This window comes from Phoenix dactylifera, chromosome 1, assembly GCF_051530095.1.
Source record: "Phoenix dactylifera cultivar Ajwa chromosome 1, Ajwa_hap1_PhDact_Kaust_v1.1, whole genome shotgun sequence".
Classification (NCBI taxonomy): domain Eukaryota; kingdom Viridiplantae; phylum Streptophyta; class Magnoliopsida; order Arecales; family Arecaceae; genus Phoenix; species Phoenix dactylifera.
The window spans coordinates 49,081,516-49,106,192 of record NC_143190.1 but is presented as its reverse complement, the minus strand read 5'-3'; the positions used below and the strand labels follow the sequence as shown (position 1 = coordinate 49,106,192).

Here is a 24,677-nt window from a genome sequence, read left to right as displayed (position 1 = left end):
CTACCAAGTCAAAGAAGAGAGAAATGGCTTATACTTTCAATAATAGTCAGCACATTTTCTTTCTCTAATTTTGTAGTAAAAGTTAATTTCAGAGATAAAAGATCCTATGATTTTTCTTAAGAAACAACACAAGTCTCATTATCCATTTCATGTATTTGTTTCCTCTCCTTTTTCACTTTTGCTGTTTTTATTATTTTTATCTTTGGAGAAATCTAATACCTATTCCAAGATATGGAGCTTAAAATGTTATGGGTGTGAAGAATTTCCAACTTCTAATGCGATGTAAATAAATGAAGAGATAAACCCTTCGAAGTCTTAATTGGCATTTTCAAGAACATATGAAACCCCATCCAGAAGAGGATAAGGAGTTAGGGAAATAGAAACCCTAGGTTAAAAGAGGAGAAGAGAACCGGAGCCCATTAACAAAGGAAGCTGGATAAACCCGCAGGATCGCTTCCAATCGAAGTATTAAGGTTTGGGTACTGATGCAAGTTCCAAAGAGAAGGATTTATTAGTAATATTATAGTTTAAGGAGTTTTCTTGTAAAATTGCTTTTTTCAAATTTTTTACTCTCGGCACGGCGCATGCTGGGACTAGTTGGAACCCGACATAAGCATACTTACATTAAAGTCCCTTTATGACATAACAATTATGTAAAAGTTTGCTCATTATGCTGTTTGAACTAGTCTCTTCAACCGGCTTGCCGGGACTAGTTCGGACTAAATATGACCACTAGCCTCTTAGGAGTTTCACGTATATGTCGAGTTTGAACTAGTCCCTTCACCGGGCCTGCCGGGACCAGTGCAAACTAAATACAACCAGGTCATATTTTAAGTCCTTAGAGAACATAAGTATTATGCGTATACTTAACATGGGAGTTTGCATGTACATACGTATATATTGAGTTTGAACTAGTTTTGTACTCTCATTAGCTGGTGCACCGGGACCGGTAAAAAGATGAGCACATTTATGCAAGACCAGATATGGAAGAATGTCTCAGATAAGTCTACCTTTGTGAAATACCCAGCTCTAGTTCATAGTAGAGGTTCAGAATCCAGTGGGGTGCTATGGACCAATGCGACGCTGACTTCGAGGACTTTTCGGGTCTGCTATTTTCTAACTCTTTTGGATATATTCACATTAGAATGGTGTGAAACGTCCATCGTAGAAAGAAAAAAAAAAAAGTTCAGAAGAAAATCAGCTTTCTTACTCCTGGAACAAGGTTTCACTTGGTTCCCAACTATAATCCCTGCCTAAAAGAAACAAACTCACAAACCAAGCTCAGGTTTCGGCAACACTTGGGAAAAGCCCGAAATTTACTGAAGTCCACTGACCATCTGTACATTTGGGTCATTTCGTTTGTATTCCTTCTTAAGGTGTGGGAATTGTTTCAAGACAAGCATATTTGGAGAGACCCATGCTTTTTAGCATGGAAGCTGCTAACTCAAATCCTCTATCAGGTGCAACTCTATCGATTTCTTGACAATTTACAGAGATAATGGAAATGTTTTAGAAAAAAAAAAAGAAAGAGAGGGAGCAGCGGTGGTGGAAACTGGAGAGGTGTCATTGGCTCCCAGTCGCTTTTTCTTGAGACCTGGAAGGGAATGAACAAGCACTTTCACATGCGTACTTATCACTAACAAGCAAAATGGCATCGGGTTGCAAAAGTCAGCATTATAAGTTTGCTTTGGTTGGAAGGTCATGGATTAAAAGTCATCCATCAAAGTCTGGAGATATTTCGAATCCAATGGAACTTTCATGCCACGCCACTCAGAAGTTATCCCGAATGCTCCAACAGATTAGGTGGAACGGTTCTTTCAAATTGACAAGTCCAAAGATATGGGGAAGATTCCTTGTTGCCGTTTAAATGAAGCCACCTGATGAAATAAGATAAAGAAAAACCTGACGCTTTCAATGTCAGTGTATCTCCTTTTCTACAGTTGGATTAGTCAAAACACGTAAGTAATTAAAGAAAGAATATTTAACAGAAAGATGATTTCAAGATAAATCAATATAAAATCTGGAATAGCTATTGATCTTGTTGTTTTTCTGTTAGTTAAGATCTTTTTATCTGGATGTACCAAAAAAAAAAAAAGACCACACAAAACAAACTGCCCAACCTAATGAGGGAATGAGAAAGCTAATTTTATCAAGATCATAAAATCCAGGGTTGGCGGGGGCTGAACGCAAGTCACGAGTCCATACCAAGATCTGCAATTTACCGTGTCAATGTCCCGGAGAAGTCGATTAGGGCGTCCAACGGCGAAAGAGGCCTAAACTCTATGCTGTGTCAACAAAAAAACAAATAGTTGGCGTACAAATGGTGTTCTTCATATCCATGACGAAAATGAAATACTTCAGAGACCATCACAAACATTCAAATCCAGATGTCCCATGAATGGCAGCAACAAAGACCTGAAACCCGGTCCACAACATGCTCATAGCTGCCATTCAGCCAGTATTCATTATATCGCCGACGTTGCTGAAACATTCAGATTATCTTAATCTGAATACCACAAAATTTCCACCACCAAAATATGTGGGGGGTTAAAATCCCCAGACCAGAGCCCAGTTTGCAGTCCCAATTATCTTAAAAGCAACAGATTTCTCCTTATATCTCTAATTTCCCCTTTAGATAAATTAGACGCCAAATGGTGGCTCCATCCACCTTTGAAAGAGTTAGGGAGCGTCATAACAGAACACAGGATTCTATTTGGAGGTCTCATCGTAGCCTGGGAGGAATTCTTGGGCTAGATAAACGTTTTCAGATGGTAAATAAACAAGATGGAAGACAGAATGGAATGTCAAATTTACTGGAGTTTATTAATTTTGATTTGTATTCATTATTTCGAAACATTGAAGGTGAAAAAAAGGGTAAATTACAAACAAAGTTCAGAGGTTGAAAGACCCAGGATCTAGCATCAGCAGAATAGACATACTGAGTATAACCGTGCATCAAGTCGAGGATTAAATTTCTAACATGCTCGGATGTACATTTGTCGTCAGATCCAAAGGAGCTCAGAAACCGGAATACCCACTGATCAGATAGCAAGGGCATGGAGCAACATACCATGGACACAAGCAGCAGACTAAGGCCACACATTAAAGTTTCGGTCCCAGAGCAGATTAGTTACATTTGCAAAACATTCAAATGATGCTAAACCAAAAAAATGACTGACAAAACAACAGGATAATTGAATGATCTTCTCATAATTGAAAATTTATAAACCCAACTAAAGCTATTCGGTCTTTGATACCTCATTACTTTTACAAGTACCAAATGACGGAATTGAGCAACCGAGTAACCACAAAAGATAATGTTTCACTTTACACTACTACTAGTGTAGCTTCGGTTTTTTTCTCATCATCTTCCTCCGTCTCTCTTCTCTCTCCTCTTGCTCGATGAGGCGAAGCTGCTCTTCATCCTCCCTTCTACCAATATTGGAACTGCACACAGGAATTCATTAAATTGTTACATAGCAGAACATGAGAGTTTCTATCCAAAATGCAGATAGACTGCATGCACTAAAACAAAAATTTAGCTCGAGGAAACTGCAGTCTCTCTAAGAATATTCACATGGCTCTAAACTTCACCACTGGTTCTGCCAGTGCCTGAACCAAACAAAAATAAGGCATCATGGCATTGAGATTTGTCTTATCAGGTCAACCTTATTATATGTCTTTCTCCAAAAATGTAAATGGCATAACAGAATGAAGACAGACATCCCAAATAGCTGGGTTAGGCCCCTAACTTCACCTTGCAAGGTTCTCTTTTAATTAGATCCATTCAGACAGATTTTAAGAAAGTTCTTATGGCCGAGAAAAGATCCATACCTTATCCATTCTTCCTCCTGGATGCGATCAAAACCGACCTCCATGTCACTGTCGTCCTCATCATTCCCAGCATATTTGTTAGGATCATACCTGCATACAAAATAGACATGCAAATGTCATTATAAGCCCAAATGCTGATTTCCTATTAATGTGGTTCCTCAACTTGAATCTTATCCCTATAACAATTAAATTGTCAAATGGCAGTTTTTCATCCACAACAATAACGGCAAACTGAATCTTACAAGAGATTCCAAACATATCTAGTTTTCCATAACATAGGAGGGATTTGAGGAATTCATCCTAAATTCTGATGTAAGTATGGAAGAGTCGGCTGCAATTATACAATTCTTAAAAGAATTTCTGAATTTGCTAAGAAGCCCAAATGCTGATTTCCTGTTCAACTTTTAATTTTATGGTTCCTTAAATCTTATCCCCATAATAAGTAATGTGTTAAATGGCAGTATCTCATCCAGAAAGGCAACGATTAACCGAATTCTTATAGGAGGTTCCAAACATATGCACGGATTTGTGATAATTCCATTATTCTTCCTGAAATTCTGGTACATGTGAAAGATTTTTCAATTTTCTATTTCGAGCCATTGTTCTGTCAATGATTCTCTCCTGATGATTCCCTTAAATTACTGAACCAGCTGTTGCAGAAAATGGGTAGGATAAAGTTCAACACCATTCCATATCCAAAGCGGATCAGATTGGATATAGAAAATGCATATCCGACTTATCTTGGATAGAGACCTGGATACAGATTTCTGAAAAACTTTGGTAACAGATAAAGACACATCCAGAATTTTAGGTTTATTTCCAGATTAAAATCCAGATCTCTGGTAAGTTACGTAAATTTAAAAGAAAAAAAAACTTTCCTGGGCTCTGAACCCTCTCGTGTACTGATGTCTTCTCCTTTCTCTTCTCAACCTCTGACCTAGTTCCTTCCACATCGAGACTGCAAGCCCCAAAATCCCCGACCTTGACCTTACCACACCTTGACCTTGCCCCACATTCATTCCTTCTGCCTTAAGCGGTGAGAGACAGGCCCCTAACACCAAGCACCATTGCTGTCTAGCTCGACCACCTCCAATCCCTCTATATCTGTTCTTTCTTCTGTTCAGTCCTCTCTCACCTCTTTCACTGAACTCCCCATATTCATTTCTTCTACCCTAAGTGGTGAGAGACAAGCTCCTAACACCAAGCACCATTGCTACCTAGCTTGACCTCCTCCAATCCCTCTATCTCTGTTCTTTGTTCTCTTCAGTCCTCTCTCCCTCATTCTCAATAAGAAGGCCAACCACCCAGACCTCACTGCTCTAACTACTGCCACGCTCACCAGCCCCACTTCTAGAACTAAAATGTCCCCTACATTTATGTTATAAATCATCTTTTGGTGGAGATCTACTCCACAAAGAAGCTATCACATAAGGCTTGCTTCAAAATGTTTAAGGAATACCTCTTGGTCATCCTTAACAATGATTCTAATATATCCTTATGATTGGACCCTGCTGTCCCTTTGAATGTTGCTGTTGAAGCTGCTACATTAGCAGCACTGGGTTAAGGCTCTAAACTTTTATTTTGTTTTGATAGGTGAAGACAATGAATCTTATATGAATTTTTTCTTGGATTCATGATATGGGGCTTAAGTGTCTGATTTCTGTTCAACCTTTATGTTCTTTTATTTGTCTTTTCCCTTGATCTATCGACTTCTTTTGCTCAGAAGGATTTTTGGTTTGCTGTAAAAACAAGAAGGCTGAGTTCACTTTGGATAGCCAGCTTTCTAGCTGCTAATGTAGCTCTACATTCTGCTCGTGGATTTCCTCCCCCCCCCCCACCTGTTTGTTGTTGTTATATCATTAAATTCCCTGGCCTATTTAACAATTAATTTAGTACGTTATGATCATTAATTGGTAATATTATCTTTTTTGCATTAGTATCGCGTCGTGTTTTCGGTTGATACTTGCAACTCAGGTAACTTTCTAATCTTTCATAATAGTATAGCTCTAATGCTATTGCCCTTGTTGATTTTTGCCTGAAACATCTGATTTATATCTGTAAAAGTGAAGAAAAAATATGGATATGACTGATATCCACATTCATATCTGAAACTAAGGTTCGTCGTCTCGATACTAGTCCCCATACCGGTGCCACACAAGCACTATGTCGGTATGGCATAGGATATGGTCTTTTCGGCATATCGAGTATCGGTACGCTATCCGTACCGGATACTAGTACCGAACCGATATGGTATGCCCTACGCCCGGTTCGGGCCAATACGGCGAACCATGTCTGAAACCATTTAGTACAAAATGGATACAAGTTTTAGTATTTCTTAATATTTGTATCCATATCTATATCTGCTAAATAAAAATAGATATGAATATGAATATATGAGAATACCTGATTGATATTAGAGAAATAATTCACAGTTTTAAATGATAAGAAGGTACATGAAAACAATTATGAAGAGTTCAGAAATGAATCCGAACCTGAACATTTTTCTAATAAGCCCACGAACATCATCAATATCTTCTTCTTCATCTAAGTCTCTTTTTGCAGGCCTTTTCTTTGAACTGGCATTATGGATGCCACGTGAAAGGATTTGCTTGGAAGGCTTCATGATCAAAACACAATGTAAGAAATGAAGGTATCAACAACAGCATATCAGTACACAAACTATATAAAATATCAAGTATGCATGCATTATTGTGTGTCTATGTATCTGTGTGCTGGGAGATAGAAGCAAACCTGAGATTTTGAAGAATGCAATGGCAGTTTGGGTACTGTCATTAAGTTATCAGGTCCTTGGGACACTCTTTTCTGACCAGGATGATGATTTTGGGCAGAAGATTGCACCTTTGTATATGACGGGTTCTTCAAACTTGGATCACTGGTAGCCTTCATAGGAGGTCTATTTGTGCCCATAATTTGAGCATGAATCTTGGCGGGCAAAGCTCTAGTTCCTGTACTTGTAACCTTTGTAGTCTGGACGGACCCATTTCCAGCACCACGACCCAGCATTTTTCTAGATTCAGTTGAAGCTGGCCTGATTCCGCTCACATGAGCTTCCTTCACGGACCCCACTTTGATCTGCATATGCCGATTGGTGGAAGCTTTCTTCAATTCATTGCCATTAGAGGCTGGCCTCACAGGTTTGCTCCTAGGTATCCTGCTTGATGGTGTTTGGGCTGACCGACCATCTTCCACATGAGTAGAAACCTGTATAAGTATCTTCTATGAAAAGAACAACTATGCCTAATAGTTTACAAGTCAAAATCTAGAAGCTTGTAAAATACAAGAAGAACATACCACACTTTGAAACAGAAACATTTCTGAGTGGAGGAGGCTTCTCCCTTTCAGGAGGAAGATCAGCATCATCTGACAGTAGAAAGGAATAGTCCCGCATGTCTTTAAGAGTCTGTGCTTTCTTTTTTACCTGAAAAAGACAAACATCTTATTATACATATGATACCTTGGCAATGTCACTATAAAAAAAAGGCTCGTAATGGTGCAAGTCCTCTATACCTCATTAACAACTGTTGGTTTCTGGTGATGTACATATGTCTTTGGTTCTGAAGATGTCGGATCTCTTTTTTTCTGCAGAAACAAAAAAAATGTTAAACTTGTCCAGTTGAAATAACAAGTAATAAAATACGAAACCTCTGAAACTTTTATCCCACGATACGTACGCTAGAAGAACTTGAAACCTTAGAAACAATATGCTTGGTTTCCCGAATCGAACGGCTCTCTTCAATGACTCTTGGAGCAATAACATGCTGAGAAGGGCCAAAAAAGGAGCCAAATCTGCAAGAAAAGTTTGCTCTCAAAATAAATAGTAAAGCAATGCATTGGCAAACTCTTCTCAGATATCAAATAATTCCAAGTTCAGGGATGATGAATAATAAGCAAAAGCAAACCAAGCATCACTGACCATTAAAGAAAATTTCATCCACTGTGTAATTCTCAAGTTTAATTCAATACTAATTTTAGAAATAAGAATCCTTTTCTTGTGTAATCAACCCAAAGGCCATGCAACTTTTACAGTACTTCATACAAGACAATTATGACCTGTGCATAAACATCAATTGGTCACAAGATGCAGTTTTGGCATAAAATGTATGTTTTGGCATAGGCAAATAAGTACCAATAACACATTTATAGGTCTTAAATATAGGATCAGAGCAACAATAATATTTCCAATGGGCACGCCATCACCCTCCATCTGTAAAGAAAAAAAATTCATCCATTTCCTTTATGATGTCACATTCATGCTGATGATTAAAGAGGTGCCATGAACATTCTCCCAAATTTGGTTCCAGCTACTACAACCCTTGGCATGCCATCCAGCTGGAAGAAAACAGGAGGTGATATGGCAAGACAACCACATTTAACCAAAGATTTAAAATAAATCTAACAAAAACATCTTACTCATACTTAATTGGTATTAGGTGTCAGAAGTTAGTATTATGTGATTGTAAAATAGAAAACCTTATTTCAAACACTATCATGACAAGCACCTGGAGATTAAAATTCCCTGAAACTAACAATTAAATTATCAAAAAATATAATAGCCCTAACCTGTTCCCAATTTTTGTTGGTCACCCCAAACCATTCAATCACGATGAAAAGAGTGTATACTACAGAGATTGCAGCTTGATGAATGGTTGCATTAGATAAATGAGGGAAGGCCTAAGATGGATTAACGTAATCTTAAACTAACATAGTATTAAGGTTCTCTGACAAATAAATTTCAAAACCCATTAATTTACTAGATATTGAATACACTTCATAAAATATATGCATAAAGATGGCCAAAATTTAAAGTGTTCAATAAAATTGGAGATAGAGCTGCCTAGTGGCAAGGAAGGTGTCAGACACTAGGCAATAGGGCTGCCCAAGTGCCTAGGCAGCCACCTGTGACAGTCTTGCATGCAAGCACTGTAATCAACATAAGCATAATCAGAAAAATAACTTGATATTTTAAAGTGCAACAAGCTACCCGATGAGCTAAAGGACAACAAAGGCCAAAGGTGGAGAAGCTTAAATGGATACCCTGAAGTTAAAAACATTATATGTAAATTGTAAAGTCAAACATGTGTGCATTCCCTCCTTGAAGATAGCTACATAATGGGACACATTTTTTGAAGTATGGAACCTAAAAGAATCCTCTAGAAGCCCACACCTTATGTTAGAAGATTTATGGGATAGGTTCTCTATTAAAGGCCAGAGATATAAGGCAGTTATTTAGCATATGAAGAAGTAAGCATGGTAAACAGGAACATTCAAAAGACATTAGGAAAGGAATTGTTACTAATATCCCATAAATATCTAGAAGAAAAGATCTGAAAGACTTAAAAGATACCATCAACTATGCAATACAAGTTAATAGAGTAGAGTAAGCACTTCTCAAGCATGAAAGACCTGACAATGAAGAGGAAGCTAACAATTCAATGATCAAATCATTAGTTAACCATAATGAGCTGTCGACCAAAAGGCATACACATGCACACCCTTCTCATGTACAAACATGACTGCAAGCGGAATCCTGATGAATTATTTAACAAGCTGAAGAAGACTTCTAATGTAAATCAGGCAACTGGTACATATATGTAAAAATCTATCACAAAGAAGTTCCTTAAGCAAAGGCGGTGTTTGAAACTACAGAGCTCAGTAGGATGACTAAGGATTCAGCATGGAGGGCTAAGAAAACAGACAAGTAGGCAAATCAACATATGGCTATGTAGCTGACCTTACGCAGTCCTTGGGCTAAATCTAAGTATTCACTCTAACACCTTTGCAAGCCATTAAAGGAAAAGGATATTCATCTTTAATCACAAAAAACAACTAAGAAATTTTTCATAAGGCTAAGCTGAAAGAACACATGAGCATGGTTACGTGCATCACTCACTTGTCATTTGCTATTGTCCTCTTCTTGCCCTGGGACTGAGATAAATGACTGGAGGCATTAGCACTTTGTTTCTTCATCCTTTGTCTAATCTTCTCTTTTAGTTGCGCCCTCAATTTAAGAAATTCTTGTTCCTCCATAGTTAGCTTTGGAGCTGCTGGTTCATGTTCTTCCTCTGGTTCAGAAGCCTCCTCCTCATACTCATCATATTCTTCTTCTTCATAATCTTCCTCATCTCTCCGATACAAACCCTGCACGACAATTTTTTCTTTTAAAAAAGTTGCATTATTACCAATGATTACTGAAGCATATGCCACGTAATATTTTAGAAACAAGCGCCTGCATGATTAAACTTATTGTAAATTTGATAGCATACAGTTCTTTCATGGACCTGCATGCTTTGTACGATATCCAAGTAGCAAACAAGCTCAAATTGCAGACATTAAAATTTCTAGACATATGGGATTCCAAGCAGTATGATGCTAAGGACCATTGTCCGAACCCCCCGCCCCCCCGGGCGCTCTGCAAAAACCAAAAAGAAAACAGAAAAAAAAATTGTGCGAGATTTCTTTGTCAACAATGAGTTGCTCAATCAATAATGTAATATCATTGATCCCATAACAACACCATAAAACAAACAAGATATACGATATAATTAGATCGTCAAGATAGATGAGAAATTTATTTATACAGAAAGAAACTGGGAAACCTATTCTCGTCTAATTTTTCCCAGAAATCTGATCTGAAACTAAAAACCCCAAAACGACCACCAGAAATTGAAGAAAAAAAGAAAGATCAAATCAAAACAAGAAAAATAACGCAACAAACCGGATCTTAACCAAAACTGAAGACAAAAGAGAGAGAGAGAATTGAAACCTTACCATGAATTACAAAAGAGAAGAGAGAATGTCGGCAATGGATCGGCGAGGCGGAGGCAAGAAAACGGAACCGGGGCGGAGAGCCGGTGGATCGACTAGGGAACGAGTTTGCCCTAGAACGCACGAGAGAGAGGGAACAGCGAAAGGAAGGTATCGGTTTCTCTAAAATAGCCTGACGGTGGCTACGTCAATCTCCCAGCCCCCGTCTAATTCGACCTTCCGGAGTCTATCACGTGCATTGCACGTGATGTGTATTAACGGCTAATTATGACACCCTACTCCGAGTAGAGTAGGAAGGACTATGTTTCTTGGTATTCTTTCATAATAGAATAATAAATACACTTCCAATTTCAAAAAATAAAAATAAATAAAATCGCAAACTAAACTTCCTGGGCTTTCCCACTGTTAAGGCTGAAACGACGCCCGACCCAACCTGCTTAGACTCGTGATCTGAGTGGTTTAAAAAATTCAAGGGGCTAGGTCGAATTTTAAAATTAAATTTATTCTATTTTTTAGGTTAAATTTGGATTACTAAATTTGGATACGACCCGTTTGACTTTTAGAAAATTTTAGATTTCATAATTTACGGTGATATCCGACCGAAACCTCGGTAAATTATTATGGCCTAAAAAGTACCCACATCGTCAAGATGCTAGATGGACTCCCAAAAAGTTTGATAATTTCTACAAGAGAGGTTGGGAGTGTCCGACACCCGCTTCTAGATGACGTCTGGAGGCTGCTGAAGGAGTGCGATACCTACCAAGTTGTGCATATGTTTCGAGAGGCGAATCGAGCTGCTGATTTGCTCATCTTCTTTGTTGCTTACCATTCTGGAGAGATTTTCTAGACCTGTTTTGTATCTATTCCTCCACCTCTGTAGAGTATTTTGTTCCTTAACTCTGACGACAATGCTCACGCGAGACTAGTTAAGCTGCCGATATACCAAAAAAAAAAAAAAAAGTTTGATAATAAGGCTCCTTGTATTATTGTTTGGACCTGACAAATGTGGGTACATCAATAAGGTGCATTCATCCCTAAGCATGAAAATCCCAAGAAAGTTTGTTGAGCACCATCTCCCTCCAACTCTCTCATTCTATATTGCTATTTTGAAACCTGATAATGACTTGAGGATTTTGATTGATGGTTAGGAAAAGAAAAAAAAGCAAACTTCTTGTCTGCTAATGATTTTGAATCAGCAGGCCCAGCACTTAGGCCCTATTTGACAGAGTTGTTGGCAATAGAGCTTTTAAAAGTAGAGCTTTTAGAAACAAAGCTTTCTAAAGTAGAGTTTTTATAAAAAGCTGTTTGATGCTTGGTAACCATATTTCTAAAGTGTTGTACCACTTTAACATATGTTTGGTAAACAAATTGAGAAAGTACTTTTGGTATGATAAAATGACCATAAAGGACATTGCATAGTATTATACAACAGAACATAGTAAAATATAATATGTATTAATACATAAATATATAATATAGTATAATATTATTATCATATAATATAATATTATTATAATATAGTAATATAATATTGTATACTATAGCATAATAATTTAATATAATATTAAATTATTTAACATAATATATCAATGTATTATAATATAATGTAATATAATATTATATTTATAGTATAATACAATAATAAAGGTAATTGTAAAAGGACAATTTGTGCAATTGTTATATTTTATCACGGGTATTTTGGTCAAAAAAAAAAGCTTTCCGACGAAGACTAAAAGTGCTTTTCCGAAAAGCTCCAAAATGGAACTTCTTTCAAAAAACTGTTTTCAGCTTTCTAGAAAAGCTAAAACAACTTTTTAAAATTTTTACCAAATACTTCTATTTCATCGAAAAGTGCTTTTGAAAGGCCACACTCTTTGGCCCTCCAAAAACTCTCCCAAATGGGCCTTACTCCTTCCAAGACTATTTCCGATTCGGGCGATAAGAAACTTGAGGACTAGGATGAGAAGCCCAAGATTCCAGACCTAAATGTTGTGAAGCCTGATGATTGGGATGAGGATGCAAAGTCATAAGCAGTACAACCTTTTTTAAAAGAGAAGTTTGATAATTTATAATCTGATTGGGAGCTTAAGCATTGTTCCTTTCCACGAGTGAATAATATTTTGATATCTGTGTTCTTTATTCATTATTAAAGCATTGTCTATATGTTTGTTGCAGTAGCTCGACTAATTCCAAATATGAGTTAGTTGAATGCCAAGTATAGAAATTCAATCTGATTTCGATTCGGATCCGATTCAAATCTATTCTGGATCCGAATTTTTTGGGTTGAGACCAAGTTATATACTAATCCGACTTAACCCGAATGACTCGTTGTGTCAGAAATTTTAACTATAGACCAAACTTGATTCGACCTGATCTTTTCTTGAGTTAGATTTGGATAAAAATATTAGAATCTAAAAAAAAAAACTAGATTGGGTTGGGATCACTCATGGCTTGGTCCGAGCTGACCATTTACACCCCTACCACCCCTCGTTCATATGGAAAGAGTGGTTGAACCCCTCAAAAGATAGTCAAGTATCACTAAAAAATAAGGATAAAGCACTCAGTTCAATGATGTGAGCGAAAGTTCAGCAGTCAAACCCCTTATAAACAGAATCAAATGTGTCCTTCAAAGATTTGGCCTCAAACATAACCAGCTCCGAAAGTTCTTTCATGCCATGACTTTTTTTTTATCCTAAAGAAACTACTATTTAGGACTTATCATATATAAGGGTGTAAATAATACCCAAAAAAAACTCAACAACCTCCCTTGATTATTTTATAATAATCAGGAATGGATAAAAATTAAATTTTCAAAATCAAAGTTGGATTCTCTATATAAGATCTGGTTTCTTATAGGATCAAACTTAGAAGTAGCAATTTTTGAACCCAAATACATATACGCAGACCATATATGAAGTATATACAAATATAGGAATTTAAAGAGAATTTGCTTCATGTGCTGATTCATTTACTTGGATTTGTTTGGTTATCAAGTTTTATTAAAATGAGTATATAAAAAACTCAAAATGAGCGAGTTGTTGACCAAAATAGTTATTTGGTTGTTTTCCAGATATCTGTTTTGCTAAAGGTGATGGGTTATAAAATTTTAAAAATGAATTTTATAAAAAGCAAGTCTCCCCCTATTTTCATTAAACCTATAAATAGAGAGTTACCTTTGGGTTTGCGCCCTTTTCTCATGCATATTCTTCTTAACTCTCACCTACTACTATTCCAGTTCTAAAATTCAACTTGACACTTAGATTTCAATTATATTCTAGTCAAAGTAAACATAAATATAAAATTTAAATCCATTTAAAAATTGATCAGATTTTTTTTTTACAAATTCAGTCATTTAATTTTCATATTGTGCTCCTTTCTTATTACAATCTGCCATAAGTTTACCATATATGGAGAACCACTATGATAAGGGTTCATTCATAGTTGGAAATTAGTAACCTTGACTAGTTGGCCCATTAGAATCATGTGCAACTTAAACATCAAAACAACTCAATTTTGAACTTCAATCCGATTATTAATCGAGTTTAGATGTGAGTCCAAATCCTACTCATTTTGATGGATCCTAGTTCGAATCTAAACACATTACTTTTTAATCAGATTTACATGCAGATACAATATGGACCCGGCCAAAATCTAACATTGTTTATAGCCCTAATCATATCATACACGAGAGAAAGGACTAGGTGACCATCACAAAACACACAGTAAAGCAGAGGAAAATAATATAATAAAGACTAAGTTAGAAAGCTACAACTAGGAAGGGACTGATAGATCTCACTCTTATGCTATTTGTAATTGATGCCTAGGTACTATAGCATCGAGTTATGTGTGGATATATTTCAACCCGATGACATTAGGGTCGCATATGATGATCCAAATGGAATCACCGAGGTGATCTTAAATTACTAGTAATTTATATCCCGTGCTAATCTGATCTCTGATAATTTAAGATTACTGCATTTGGTATATTATGTTTTAGTAATTAAAGAACTCCAAATATTGACGAGTAACCCATTTGGTATTTTATGGGGATCCAAGATCATTGATCATATAATACTAAAACTGCTCGTAATATATTTCATAAAGTATATTTATTAATCAAATAAAATATATTATAATATATTAATAATATATTAATTATTATTATATTTTATAAAAAATATATATTAATTCTATAAATTATTAATCCTATAAAAATATATTAATTATTATTATAGAGTCAATATTTTTATTTATAATTATAATATGTTATTATTTTAATACCAATATTTATTTTGATTAGAAAAACAAGGCAAATAGACGTAATATATTAAATAAATTTGTAATACAAGTATAAAGTATAATAATTTATTTTATATTATAATTTAAAGTTATTAGTGAATAATAATATTATTAGTAATATAATATATTATAAATACAACATATATAATATCAACATAACATAATATATATAATATTGGTATAATATATTAGGTATTTTAATATATTAACCTTTTCTGCTTGAGGGGCGTTTGTCTCTTCAAATTTCAACCCACTATCATTGCCCTGGGTGATTTTGGATATCCGGCCTCAACGATGGATTTTCCATCGTTAGGTTAGGCGGTGTTTTGAAGAGTAAGGGCGATTTAGGATCATTGCTATATAAGATCACCATGATACCATCAAATATGATGATCTCATCACCTCCATTCGCATCATCTTTGATCTTCGGATTATCACCCCATATTGAATGCCCCCTAGATTTATAAGGAATTTGGATAAGATATAATTGGGTTCAAATCCAAATCAAATTCTCTAATAAACATTAGTATATAGAAAATTAATAGGCTGGTTTTCATAAATAGATAAGTTATTTAAAGTTTCTCTCCCCCAGCAAATACCGCGAAAGGAAAAAGAAAAAAAGTGCTATATTATGTATATCAAACTAAATCCAGGAAAGATGGTCTAAACTTTTTTCTTATTCACTGCCAGGAATCATGGGAGCTATACAAATGTGGGGAGGGGTAAATTTTGTACCTTGTACTCTAATGCTGCATATGGTCCTTGTTAAAAATAATAATAGATGGAAAGAAGGAAGAACTTATCAGTTGAGGCATGATTTCACCGTCCTTAAGAATAGATCATGCTCCTCGGAGAATGAATCTCGGTGTAGTAGGTAATGGCGGCCTATCCTCCAGGATACAACAACTGGATCACTCCAAGCATACACTCGCAGATGCAGTGACTCTATCGAACAGTCAGAACCGCTCAGGAAGATAAGACAGAGAGAGTATCCTCTCGAGAACACAGAAAGAAAACTGAGAGAGACTCTCGGGAACACAAAAAATATAGAGAGGAAGATAAGATTTGCTTATCTTAATACTCGGATCTGATGGGGTTTAAAAAGAAAGGAAGAGACGTTTTACCGAGAGACAAAACAAAATAGTTATAAAATTTAAATTCAAAAAATTAAACGGCAAAAAGAAGCCAGACTCAAGCCCACCTCCTGCAGGGGGGTTCCCTGCGCGTGATGATCGAGCGCGACGCGTCCGGTTAAACGTTTCCGAATCGGATTTGCCAATTTTGCCTTGGACTTCCATTGGGCTCGTGCGCTACTTACTTTTTTTGCTTCACCAAGTTACTTATTTTTAAACGGCAAAAAGCCCACCTCCCGCAGGGGGGTCCCCCCTACGCGTGATGATCGAGTGCAACGCGCCCGATTAAATGTTTCCGAATCGAATTCGCCAATTTTGCCTTAGACCACCATTGGGCTCGTGTGCGAGCGAGCTACTTACTTTCTTTGTTTCACCAAGTTAAAAGGTTGAATACTATATAAAGACCTTTTGAGTTTTATCTCTTTCCAATGTGGGACTAAAGAAAGTATACTAGACAAAAGATAAAAGACAAAAAAAGGGTAGACTTGGAATTTTGAAATATTCCAACAGTTCTTTGGTTAAATCCTAAACAAGAGTTAGTTATCTATTTAACTAGCCAAGCAGGCTTGCTCGTTGGCTAGTTAAATTGAGCTAGTCAACGCACTTTACTAGACTAACCATGGTTAAAGTTATTTCTAGGATGGGAGAGTGAAGTAATTTTAACCAGTTGATTAAGTTTCCCACCCCCTATTTTCATTCTGAAAACGCCACTAGATGGTTAACTCCCCTTCCACATTTTACTATAGCTAGGATCATTTGCGTGGTCCTTTTTTTTTTTTTTTGCTATGGCGGATGATTCATACAATTTTAGTATGGAGACAACCAAAATGATCAAAAAATAATATATCCCGGAGCGCACTAGATAGCTTCCCCTTCCCAACCCACAAGGTGCCTCCGGAGTGATTGACCATGTACGAGGCCACCCAATCCGCCGCTCCGTTAGCTGGTCCTCTTTTACCATGGCCCTCCTCTCCCTCTTCTCTACCGTTGATCCTAGCGGTGTCTTGTAGTCTGTTTCATCCTAGCCGATTTGCCGTGACCTGCATAATGCTGCTGGTTATGTTGGTTGTCGAGGCTTTGCATTGGTTTTTTTTTTTTGATGCTCGCCAATGCTTGCTTGCTGGAATCTTTGTAGCTGGTTCCCTTCCCACCGTCATTGGCAAGAAATCTTCCCTTACTACCTCACCTACGAATGATTGGTGGTGGAAATATGCTTTAAGTCTCGGCTGTGAGTATAGATAGGGGCTCATCATAATCTTTAGATCGAACGGTGCTTGGTGGTGGCTGTAGCCTTTTCTGGCTTCTAACCTTGCCGTTCCCTAACTGCTGTTGCTTAATTTCAACCCAACTACGTCTCTTCCTTATTACCCTCTTCTATATGATGATTTGCTTGATATCATGGTCTTATAAAACCAAGCCAGCATTCATGAATCTCATGGGGTGTTTAAGCAATTTATCATGAGGGTATCCCGATCACAAGTAGGAGACTGCGGGTATCTGAGTGCACTGGCACTACAAAAGAAGGAATAACTCCCGACGCTTTTTTTTATCTCTACCGACGCTTATAAGCGTCGGCGAATTCCAAGCCCACGCTTCGCAAAGCGTGGCTCAGACGTCGGGCAGGTGGGCGTGGGTCGGGTTTAACCCGACGCGTTTAAAAAGCGTCGTTGGTCTATGCCGACGCTTTTAAGCGTCGTTCCTTTTAATATACTCCGACGCTTAAAAGCGTCGTTAAATTCTAGCTTTTCCCGACGCTTTTAAGCGTCGTTTATTCTATCTGACTCCGGGGAGAAGGGTTGGTTACTACGGTTTAGGCCGACGCTTAAAAGCATCGTTAAAGGCTTGCATTTCCCGACGCGCTCTGAAATAAGAGTTGTAGCTCTTTCCTATATCTCTCTCAAGAAAAAAAACAATCATATTAATATTTTAAAAGAAGTAAAATTAATAAGAAAATTCTGAACAAATAAAAAATGAATACATACAACTATATCTCTCGACTCGTCCCGGACAAAGCTGCCATCTCGGTGAGTGTGGGTCATCTTATAAAACTCTACCTCACCAGGCTCCCTTCCATGCTCTACCATCTACACATACGGAAAGTATATTGGCAAACTATATATCATGATACGTGCTATATGTTAGTAAAATATCAAATAGTTTCAAAAGAACTTACAAATTCATTTCTACGTCTTGCATAACTCTTCGAGCCTGAAGTATGAGGAACTGCTTGAGATGCTCGTGCAGCTCTGCCAATATTAGAATATGTCTGCCAAAATAAAAGCACACAGTATAATATGATTTAATGTATATATTCGCAATCTATATTAATAATAAATATAATATAAAATATTGAAACAATATACGTGACCTGTCCTCTTTCAGAAAACCAGTAATGAACAAGCTCCCTCCACTGCTGAGGGTATACATCAGGAGGAGTCACACGAACAACCTCCTCCTCTATCATACCTTCGCGCTTGAAGTCCGTCTTCAATTTTGCTTTATATTCTTTCCATTTGCGATTGAGGGACTTTAGCACCCAATCATGGCTCTCTGGAGGGAGTACAAACTTACCCTACAACAAGATTCAGAATGTTATAATAATATTAAACATCTAAAATAAAATTATGATACTAAGCAAATTAATATACAGGAGGTGTCGAATTAAAAAGAATAAATTCAATTCATTACCTCTATAAGTCTAAGAAGCTCAACCTTATACGAAGGAAGCATGTCATTCCACTTCGTATAGTTGAGTGGACACAGCTGACCCTTGCATGCAACCGATCCTAAAAAGCTAGATAGTAGACTTCCAGCTCTATTGATGGGCTGCCCCAATTCGTTGCATCGGATGATGATCTTCTCACCCGGAGGAAGCTTCCACACATCCTTTGCTTGAGTGGGTCCCCGTCTCGTCCTCACCGTCCCTTGTCCATCTATTAAAATTAAAAAGTCTTAAAAAGTTGAAGACAAATATGAACATAAAATATGAACTTTAAATCGAATTACCCTGGATCCGGAGCTCATCCTCCGGACAATCAGCAGGAGGCTCGTGCTGAGATCCTGACTCGTGCTGTTGGTGCTCACATGGCTGCTGGGACTGCAGGGACTGCTCAGAAGTAGATCCCACTTGAGAATGCTGGAACTCCACATCTCTAAATCGTCTCCCTCGAGGCATATTGTTACCTGGAATGCACAAAAAAGAATCAATATTTGGTTAAATAATAAATTTATACTAAATAAAGGGCTAATAAAAGAGAATATAATACTTGGTTAAATGATAAATTTTACTTACCATTATGAAACTACATTCTCATTCAACATCCATCCTAATCAAACTCCTTGGCGCATTTACTTCATCAGTTGGCACAATATTATAAGGCAAACACTGAGTATAAGTATCATCGTCCTCCTCTTGCAACCTTTTTCCCATATCATACAAGTCCCTAGGTTTCGTCTTAATAACAAGAGACCAATTTTTATCTTTTGAGTCTTGCACAAAAAATACTTGTCGAGCTTGAGATGAAAAAACAAATTTATAGCTATCCCTTGAAATGGAGCATCATATCTGTATCTGCTTTCATTGAAGTTGCATTCCTTGTACTTCTTTCAGTTATATTGATCTTTAGAGCCTTATCATCTATATTTCATTGCATTCCCTTAAAAACATTAGACAGCAAATGACAAAGAGTACCTCCTAAAAAAAATAAATTAATAAATTAACCAAGCGTCCTCTGTTACTTCATGCTTTGGTGATGGCATTAGCATATGATGTATACTTCCTGTCAAGTGTTTTTTTTTTCTTTTATGAATTTATCTTTTAAGAACCCAGGACCATTGATATTTCTGCTCGTTACAAAGAACATCAATGCTGGGTTTGAGTTTTGTGGGAGTTTAAAAGTGTCTCGGGGGGATGTGGAATGCGTAACAATGACTTTATAAATTATTTAAGCCAATTTTGCTTAAAAGTTAATTAGGTTTCTGCGAATTGTTTTTTTACCCCTCCACCCTAATGTATGATTGATCTATGTGCTAAATTTTTATAAGATACCGAACATATAGTTTATCCAGTCTGCCAATATAGCTCATTGCTTCATCCACACTCATGCAGATGACAACATATAGTTCATCCCCCAAAAAGACTACATATATAACTCTGATAAATAGCATTCATATATCTGTACATCCAGTGAATGGGCTATATTGGTTTTTTTTTTTTTACTCATGAAAAGTACGTGTTTATGTATGCATGCATGTCTATGAATATATGTGTACATATACACACACATATACATACAATATATATATATTGTATGTATATATATTTGTATGTGTGTATTCCTATCATTAAATGCAGTTGCTTTGAAGGGAAAGGCACAAGTGGGCTTCTTGTGCCATATCATATTCTTTTCTTGTGTCATGTCATAAATGTATATTGGAGCAGGAGAACCCAAGAAATTTACTTGGAGCATGAGAACCCAAGTAAATTTTCACATGTGTATAAAGCAAATGTATAAAGAAATGCTTTGTAAAATGAAACAATTAATAAATAGGGCATTTTTTTCTTACTTCTGAATCAACAACAGTAATTGTAAAATGTGATTGCGGATAACTTCACGGCTCTTTCTTACTGCAGATTCTTTGCACAAAAGAACAAGCTCATCTACCAATCTGAGCAGAAGAATAACAAGTCAGCAGTAGCTTCTATTCAACAGAATCCACAACTAAATAATTAATTAGCAGACTATCTAAATTATAAACGAGATTAAAATTCAAAATATTTTCACCCAAGATTCAATCAAGAGTTCAAGATTTCCATCTTGTTTCCTAATGGGAAGGATTGGCTGTCAAAAAGGAACTAATACAGATAGAGACAATTAACACCAAGTAAATTCATCCAAACATAATTATATACCATTGGCTTCTTCCATGATAGATGATATTAGATACATTTATATGTGCTTCTAAACTTGGGATAAACCTAATAAGCAGAATAAACTTTGGGAGAACAAAAGGAATGATTATATACAATTAGATGGACACCGGCTGAATTTTTGAGCAATCTCAATTTTCATCTGAATAGAGTTGTACAAGACAAAATCATATCAACATGAACAGTTAAGCATACCTTTCAATATATGGTGATTTCCTGATCCATGGCACCTCTATATGCTTATCTGAGAGCATCCATGTGAGTTATGAACATAAATGCATGCATACACATGTATATATATCCAATTTATACACATAAATTTTCACATGTGTAGGTGGGACAACATAAATGCTTTATACACATGTAGCCACCGACGCTTCTTTGAAGCGTGAGGATATGTGACGACGGGGGTATTTTTTCCCGACGCTTGTGGATAGCGTCGGCAAAAAAGGGTCGCCTTTTTCCAATTTTTCTGTAATTTCATGCAAACATGCATGCAGTGGAAACCTGCAATGAACATGACTTTACGAAGTGCCTTTCTTTCACTTTGAAAATTAGGGCCGGAAAAAGCCTCGTACTTGAAAAAGAGAGTGCTCAAAAACCTCCGAGTCCAAGCCCGGAGTAGGGGTGTCCACCCTGCTGCCCCCCAAGAAAGTGGCCTTGCCCTTGGCAAACCGGCAAGGGGTGCACCAAATCGCACAACTGAGACTCAAATCAAAGTATCCAATTTAAATATACAACATACATTATTTCACAACTGCAACAGCAGATATACAAGGAGAGAAGAATAAGGAAGAAAACCTGATGATAGAGACACATTTTCAGGAGAAAAGGAGGGAAGAAGTAAAGCAACTTAAAATTCATAGGCAATCAAGAATTCATTAAGACAAAGTTCCACTTGACAACGTCTAGGCAATCTTCAAACAATCTTGTGAAAAGATCACATAGCTCTACTACTACCGGGAAGCACAAAATGCCTTTATTTAAAAAATTGTCATCCATACTCAAGAAAAAACAAATAATAGAGGTCACAACCACGCGACTACCACCTCATCGAACAAAAGAAAAAAGAACGCTCACACTCAGTTCGTCATCAAATCGTGCAGCGTTAAACTCGATAAACAGCAGTGCTCACTTCCACGATAACTTCTCATCAACAACACTTCATCAAAATCACAAGAACCACACATTTATCACATATTTTTCAAATGCCAGATATCTTGAGCGCATTGAACAACGTACGAACAGAAACTTCTAGGGGGAATAAAAATACAAGCAGATATCCAGATAATAGAGGAAATAACCACACAATTACAAGTTGAAGAAAGCAGAAAAAAAAAACGAGTGAGCTCTGTAAACAAAGAAACGGAGCAAAGAAGAAGAGATCAGAAACAGCCGATAGGAAGGAGAAAAACAAGAATCGAACCACCAGATCGAAGTGGAGAACGTTTGGAGGTGCTCACCGGGATTCGGTCGCGCCGCTACCTCCATCTGCGGCGGCGATGGCTGTACGAGAGCCATGACAAAAAGGGATCGGGGAAAGAGGGGAGAGAGAAAGAAGGGGGTTAAGGGTTTGAGATCGCTGCTTGTGAATCCTAGAGGAAGGGAAACGCCGAGAGGAGGAAGACGAAGGCCGCTGGGTTCGGTGGCTTTAGCACCGGAGAGGAGGAGAAAGAGGGGGCTCGGGAGTAGCTAGGGCAAGTCTGCGGGACGGTGGGCCTTAAGGTGCCTTCGGCGACGCTTATAAGCGTCGTTTTACCCATCAACAACCATGCTTTAAAGCGTCGTTTGGCTACGACGACGCTTAAAAGCGTCGTCTAATCCCTCATTTTACCCACGCTCATTAAAAGCGTCGGTAAAATCTAGCGCGGGAGAAGAATTTACCGACGCTTTTCCATAGCGTCGGCAATTAATCGTCGGCGTTTCTCCCTTTTACTGTAGTGTGGGCTAGTGCAACGGGTCAAGAGTAGGCTGGAGGGATGGCAGGCAACGTCTCTATCTATGATGGGTAGATTGACGCTGATCAAATTCGTACTTGGCTCTATGCCCATCTATCTCATGGCAAACATGGTGGTACCGAGAAAAGTGCTACTGAAGATTGAGTGGCTACTTCAAGGCTTCTTATGGAGCTTGCATGGAGGCGGTCAGCGGGTGCACTTGGTGGCATGGGAGAGCATCTGCCTCCCAGTCAGTGAGGGTGGCCTTGGAGTTCTGTCTCTTCTGGAGAAACGGAAGGTGCTCATTGCTCGGCATGCAGTCCAATTCCTTTTGGAGCCGTAGGGGATCTAGAGTCGGACCATAGCAGCCCACTATAGGCGGGTGGGCTCTGAGGCACTGGCTCGAGAGAGGAGATGCTCCTTCCTGTGGCGAGAGATTGCAAGGTACCTACTTATTGCGTTGGTCCGCACTAGATGGCTGATAGGTGATGGGCGTAGTATTAATGTGGCTGGGGACCTATGGGTAGATGCCCTCCCCTTGCGGCATTGGCCGACTATGGTTAGTATCGAGGTTGCAGAGGGCCTACATATTTGTGATCTCCTTATCCCCGGGGGGGCTGCATGGGACGAGACTAGGTTGGTTCAGCTTTTCAAGGGCATCTAGCGGAGAGGGTCCGATCTCCCCTGTTATTTGGGTGCGTAGGTCCAAATGTGTGGGTTTGGAGCACCTCTACCAGGACTAGTGTCAGGGTGGAAGACCTCTCCCGCATTCTCTGGCGGCAGTATGAGCCTGGGCCAGACTGTGCGTGGATCTGGCGCTTGGGACACCACCCGAGGATAGCACTGTTCCTCTGAAAGATGGTCTGGGACCGTCTTCCGACAAGAGCAGTACTTAGTAGTCGAGGACTGAAGATTTCTTTGGTATGTGGAAATTGTGGTGTGGACGAGACGGTGGACCATGCCTTGTTTCAGTGCACATGGGCTAGGGCGACTTAGTGAGTGGCAGGGATCTTGCAGGAGGTTTGGGGCCGGAGGGACCAGTTTTTACAGACTATGTGCCGATGTTTGGAGTCCCCACTGCTTTGCCAGGAGGCGGCTCGAACGATTTGCATGTCCTACCAGATTTGGCTAGCTAGGAAAGCTCAAACCTTTAGTGAACGCAGTATGTCGCCGAGACTTGTGGTGGAGAGTTTCCATGTGCAGACGGTGGAGCTCCGTCACATCATACCTATCGAAGGGACCTTGATAGCTCAGGACATCTGGGATTCCCATTCTGCTTCGGCAGCATCCCGTATGGTGTTTTTCACCTGAGAGCCTCACCCCTAAGTTTTCTCAAAGTCAACTTCGATGGGTCTATCTTGGACAGAGGTACGAGGGGCGGCGCGGATTTTATTATTCGGGATCCGTCTGCTAGGGTCGTAGCTGCAGGGGGCAGTCAGCTCTTCGACATATTGGTTCCGGGTGCAGAGCCGAGGGCCGCTTGGGCGGACCTTCGTCCTCTTGGTGCGTTTTACGGGCCAGTTCCATCGTCTTGGAGGGGGACTCGGCCACAGTCATGAGTTGGATCCGGAAGGGCCAAGGGGTAATGGTTGCGCCCACCCTTTGCTTCGAGATATCTGGGCAATGGTGAGGAATGGAGGAGCCTTTTAGGCCAAGCATGTTTTCTGTGAAGCTAATGGGGTTGCAGACTGGGTGGCTGCTTATATAGCCAGTCACTCCGGTAGTACCCTGTGGGCTGGAGATGGAGAGTTGCCCCCG

The 24,677-nt window shown here is 38.4% G+C and overlaps 1 protein-coding gene across 6 annotated transcripts; it reads right to left on the bottom strand.

Annotated features, from left to right (window-relative positions):
- Window positions 1-3,108: 3,108 nt before the first annotated feature.
- Window positions 3,109-22,697, bottom strand: LOC103723456 (uncharacterized). Of its 6 annotated transcripts, XM_088704775.1 has the most exons (17): window positions 22,446-22,689; window positions 21,178-21,684; window positions 20,619-20,720; window positions 19,345-19,689; window positions 19,059-19,235; window positions 18,741-18,985; window positions 18,421-18,624; window positions 18,226-18,318; window positions 18,035-18,136; window positions 9,746-9,993; window positions 7,527-7,641; window positions 7,363-7,434; window positions 7,147-7,273; window positions 6,586-7,037; window positions 6,327-6,451; window positions 3,835-3,924; window positions 3,109-3,447 (listed from the first exon to the last, which is right to left on the bottom strand). In XM_088704775.1, the coding sequence occupies exons 5-17, from the start codon at window positions 19,225-19,227 to the stop codon at window positions 3,339-3,341; spliced, it is 2,151 nt and encodes a 716-aa protein (XP_088560901.1). In that variant the 5' UTR covers window positions 19,228-19,235; window positions 19,345-19,689; window positions 20,619-20,720; window positions 21,178-21,684; window positions 22,446-22,689; the 3' UTR covers window positions 3,109-3,338. The 6 variants fall into 6 exon arrangements, with proteins under 6 accessions (XP_088560901.1, XP_088560902.1, XP_088560905.1 ...); XM_088704776.2 differs by lacking the exon at window positions 21,178-21,684 and having other exon boundaries at window positions 22,446-22,697; XM_088704779.1 differs by lacking the exon at window positions 19,345-19,689 and having other exon boundaries at window positions 22,446-22,671.
- Between the last annotated feature and the right edge of the window lie 1,980 nt (window positions 22,698-24,677).

Excerpts from the sequence above, each read along its gene's own strand:
- LOC103723456 (XM_088704776.2), bottom strand. The coding sequence starts at position 19,227 with ATGCCTCGAGGGAGACGATTTAGAGATGTGGAGTTCCAGCATTCTCAA. Across the intron at positions 7,038-7,146 it reads TGTTTCTGTTTCAAAGTGTG|ATGGTCGGTCAGCCCAAACA; the intron begins GTATGTTCTTCT and ends CTCATGTGGAAG. Across the intron at positions 3,448-3,834 it reads CAGGAGGAAGAATGGATAAG|TTCCAATATTGGTAGAAGGG; the intron begins GTATGGATCTTT and ends TCCTGTGTGCAG.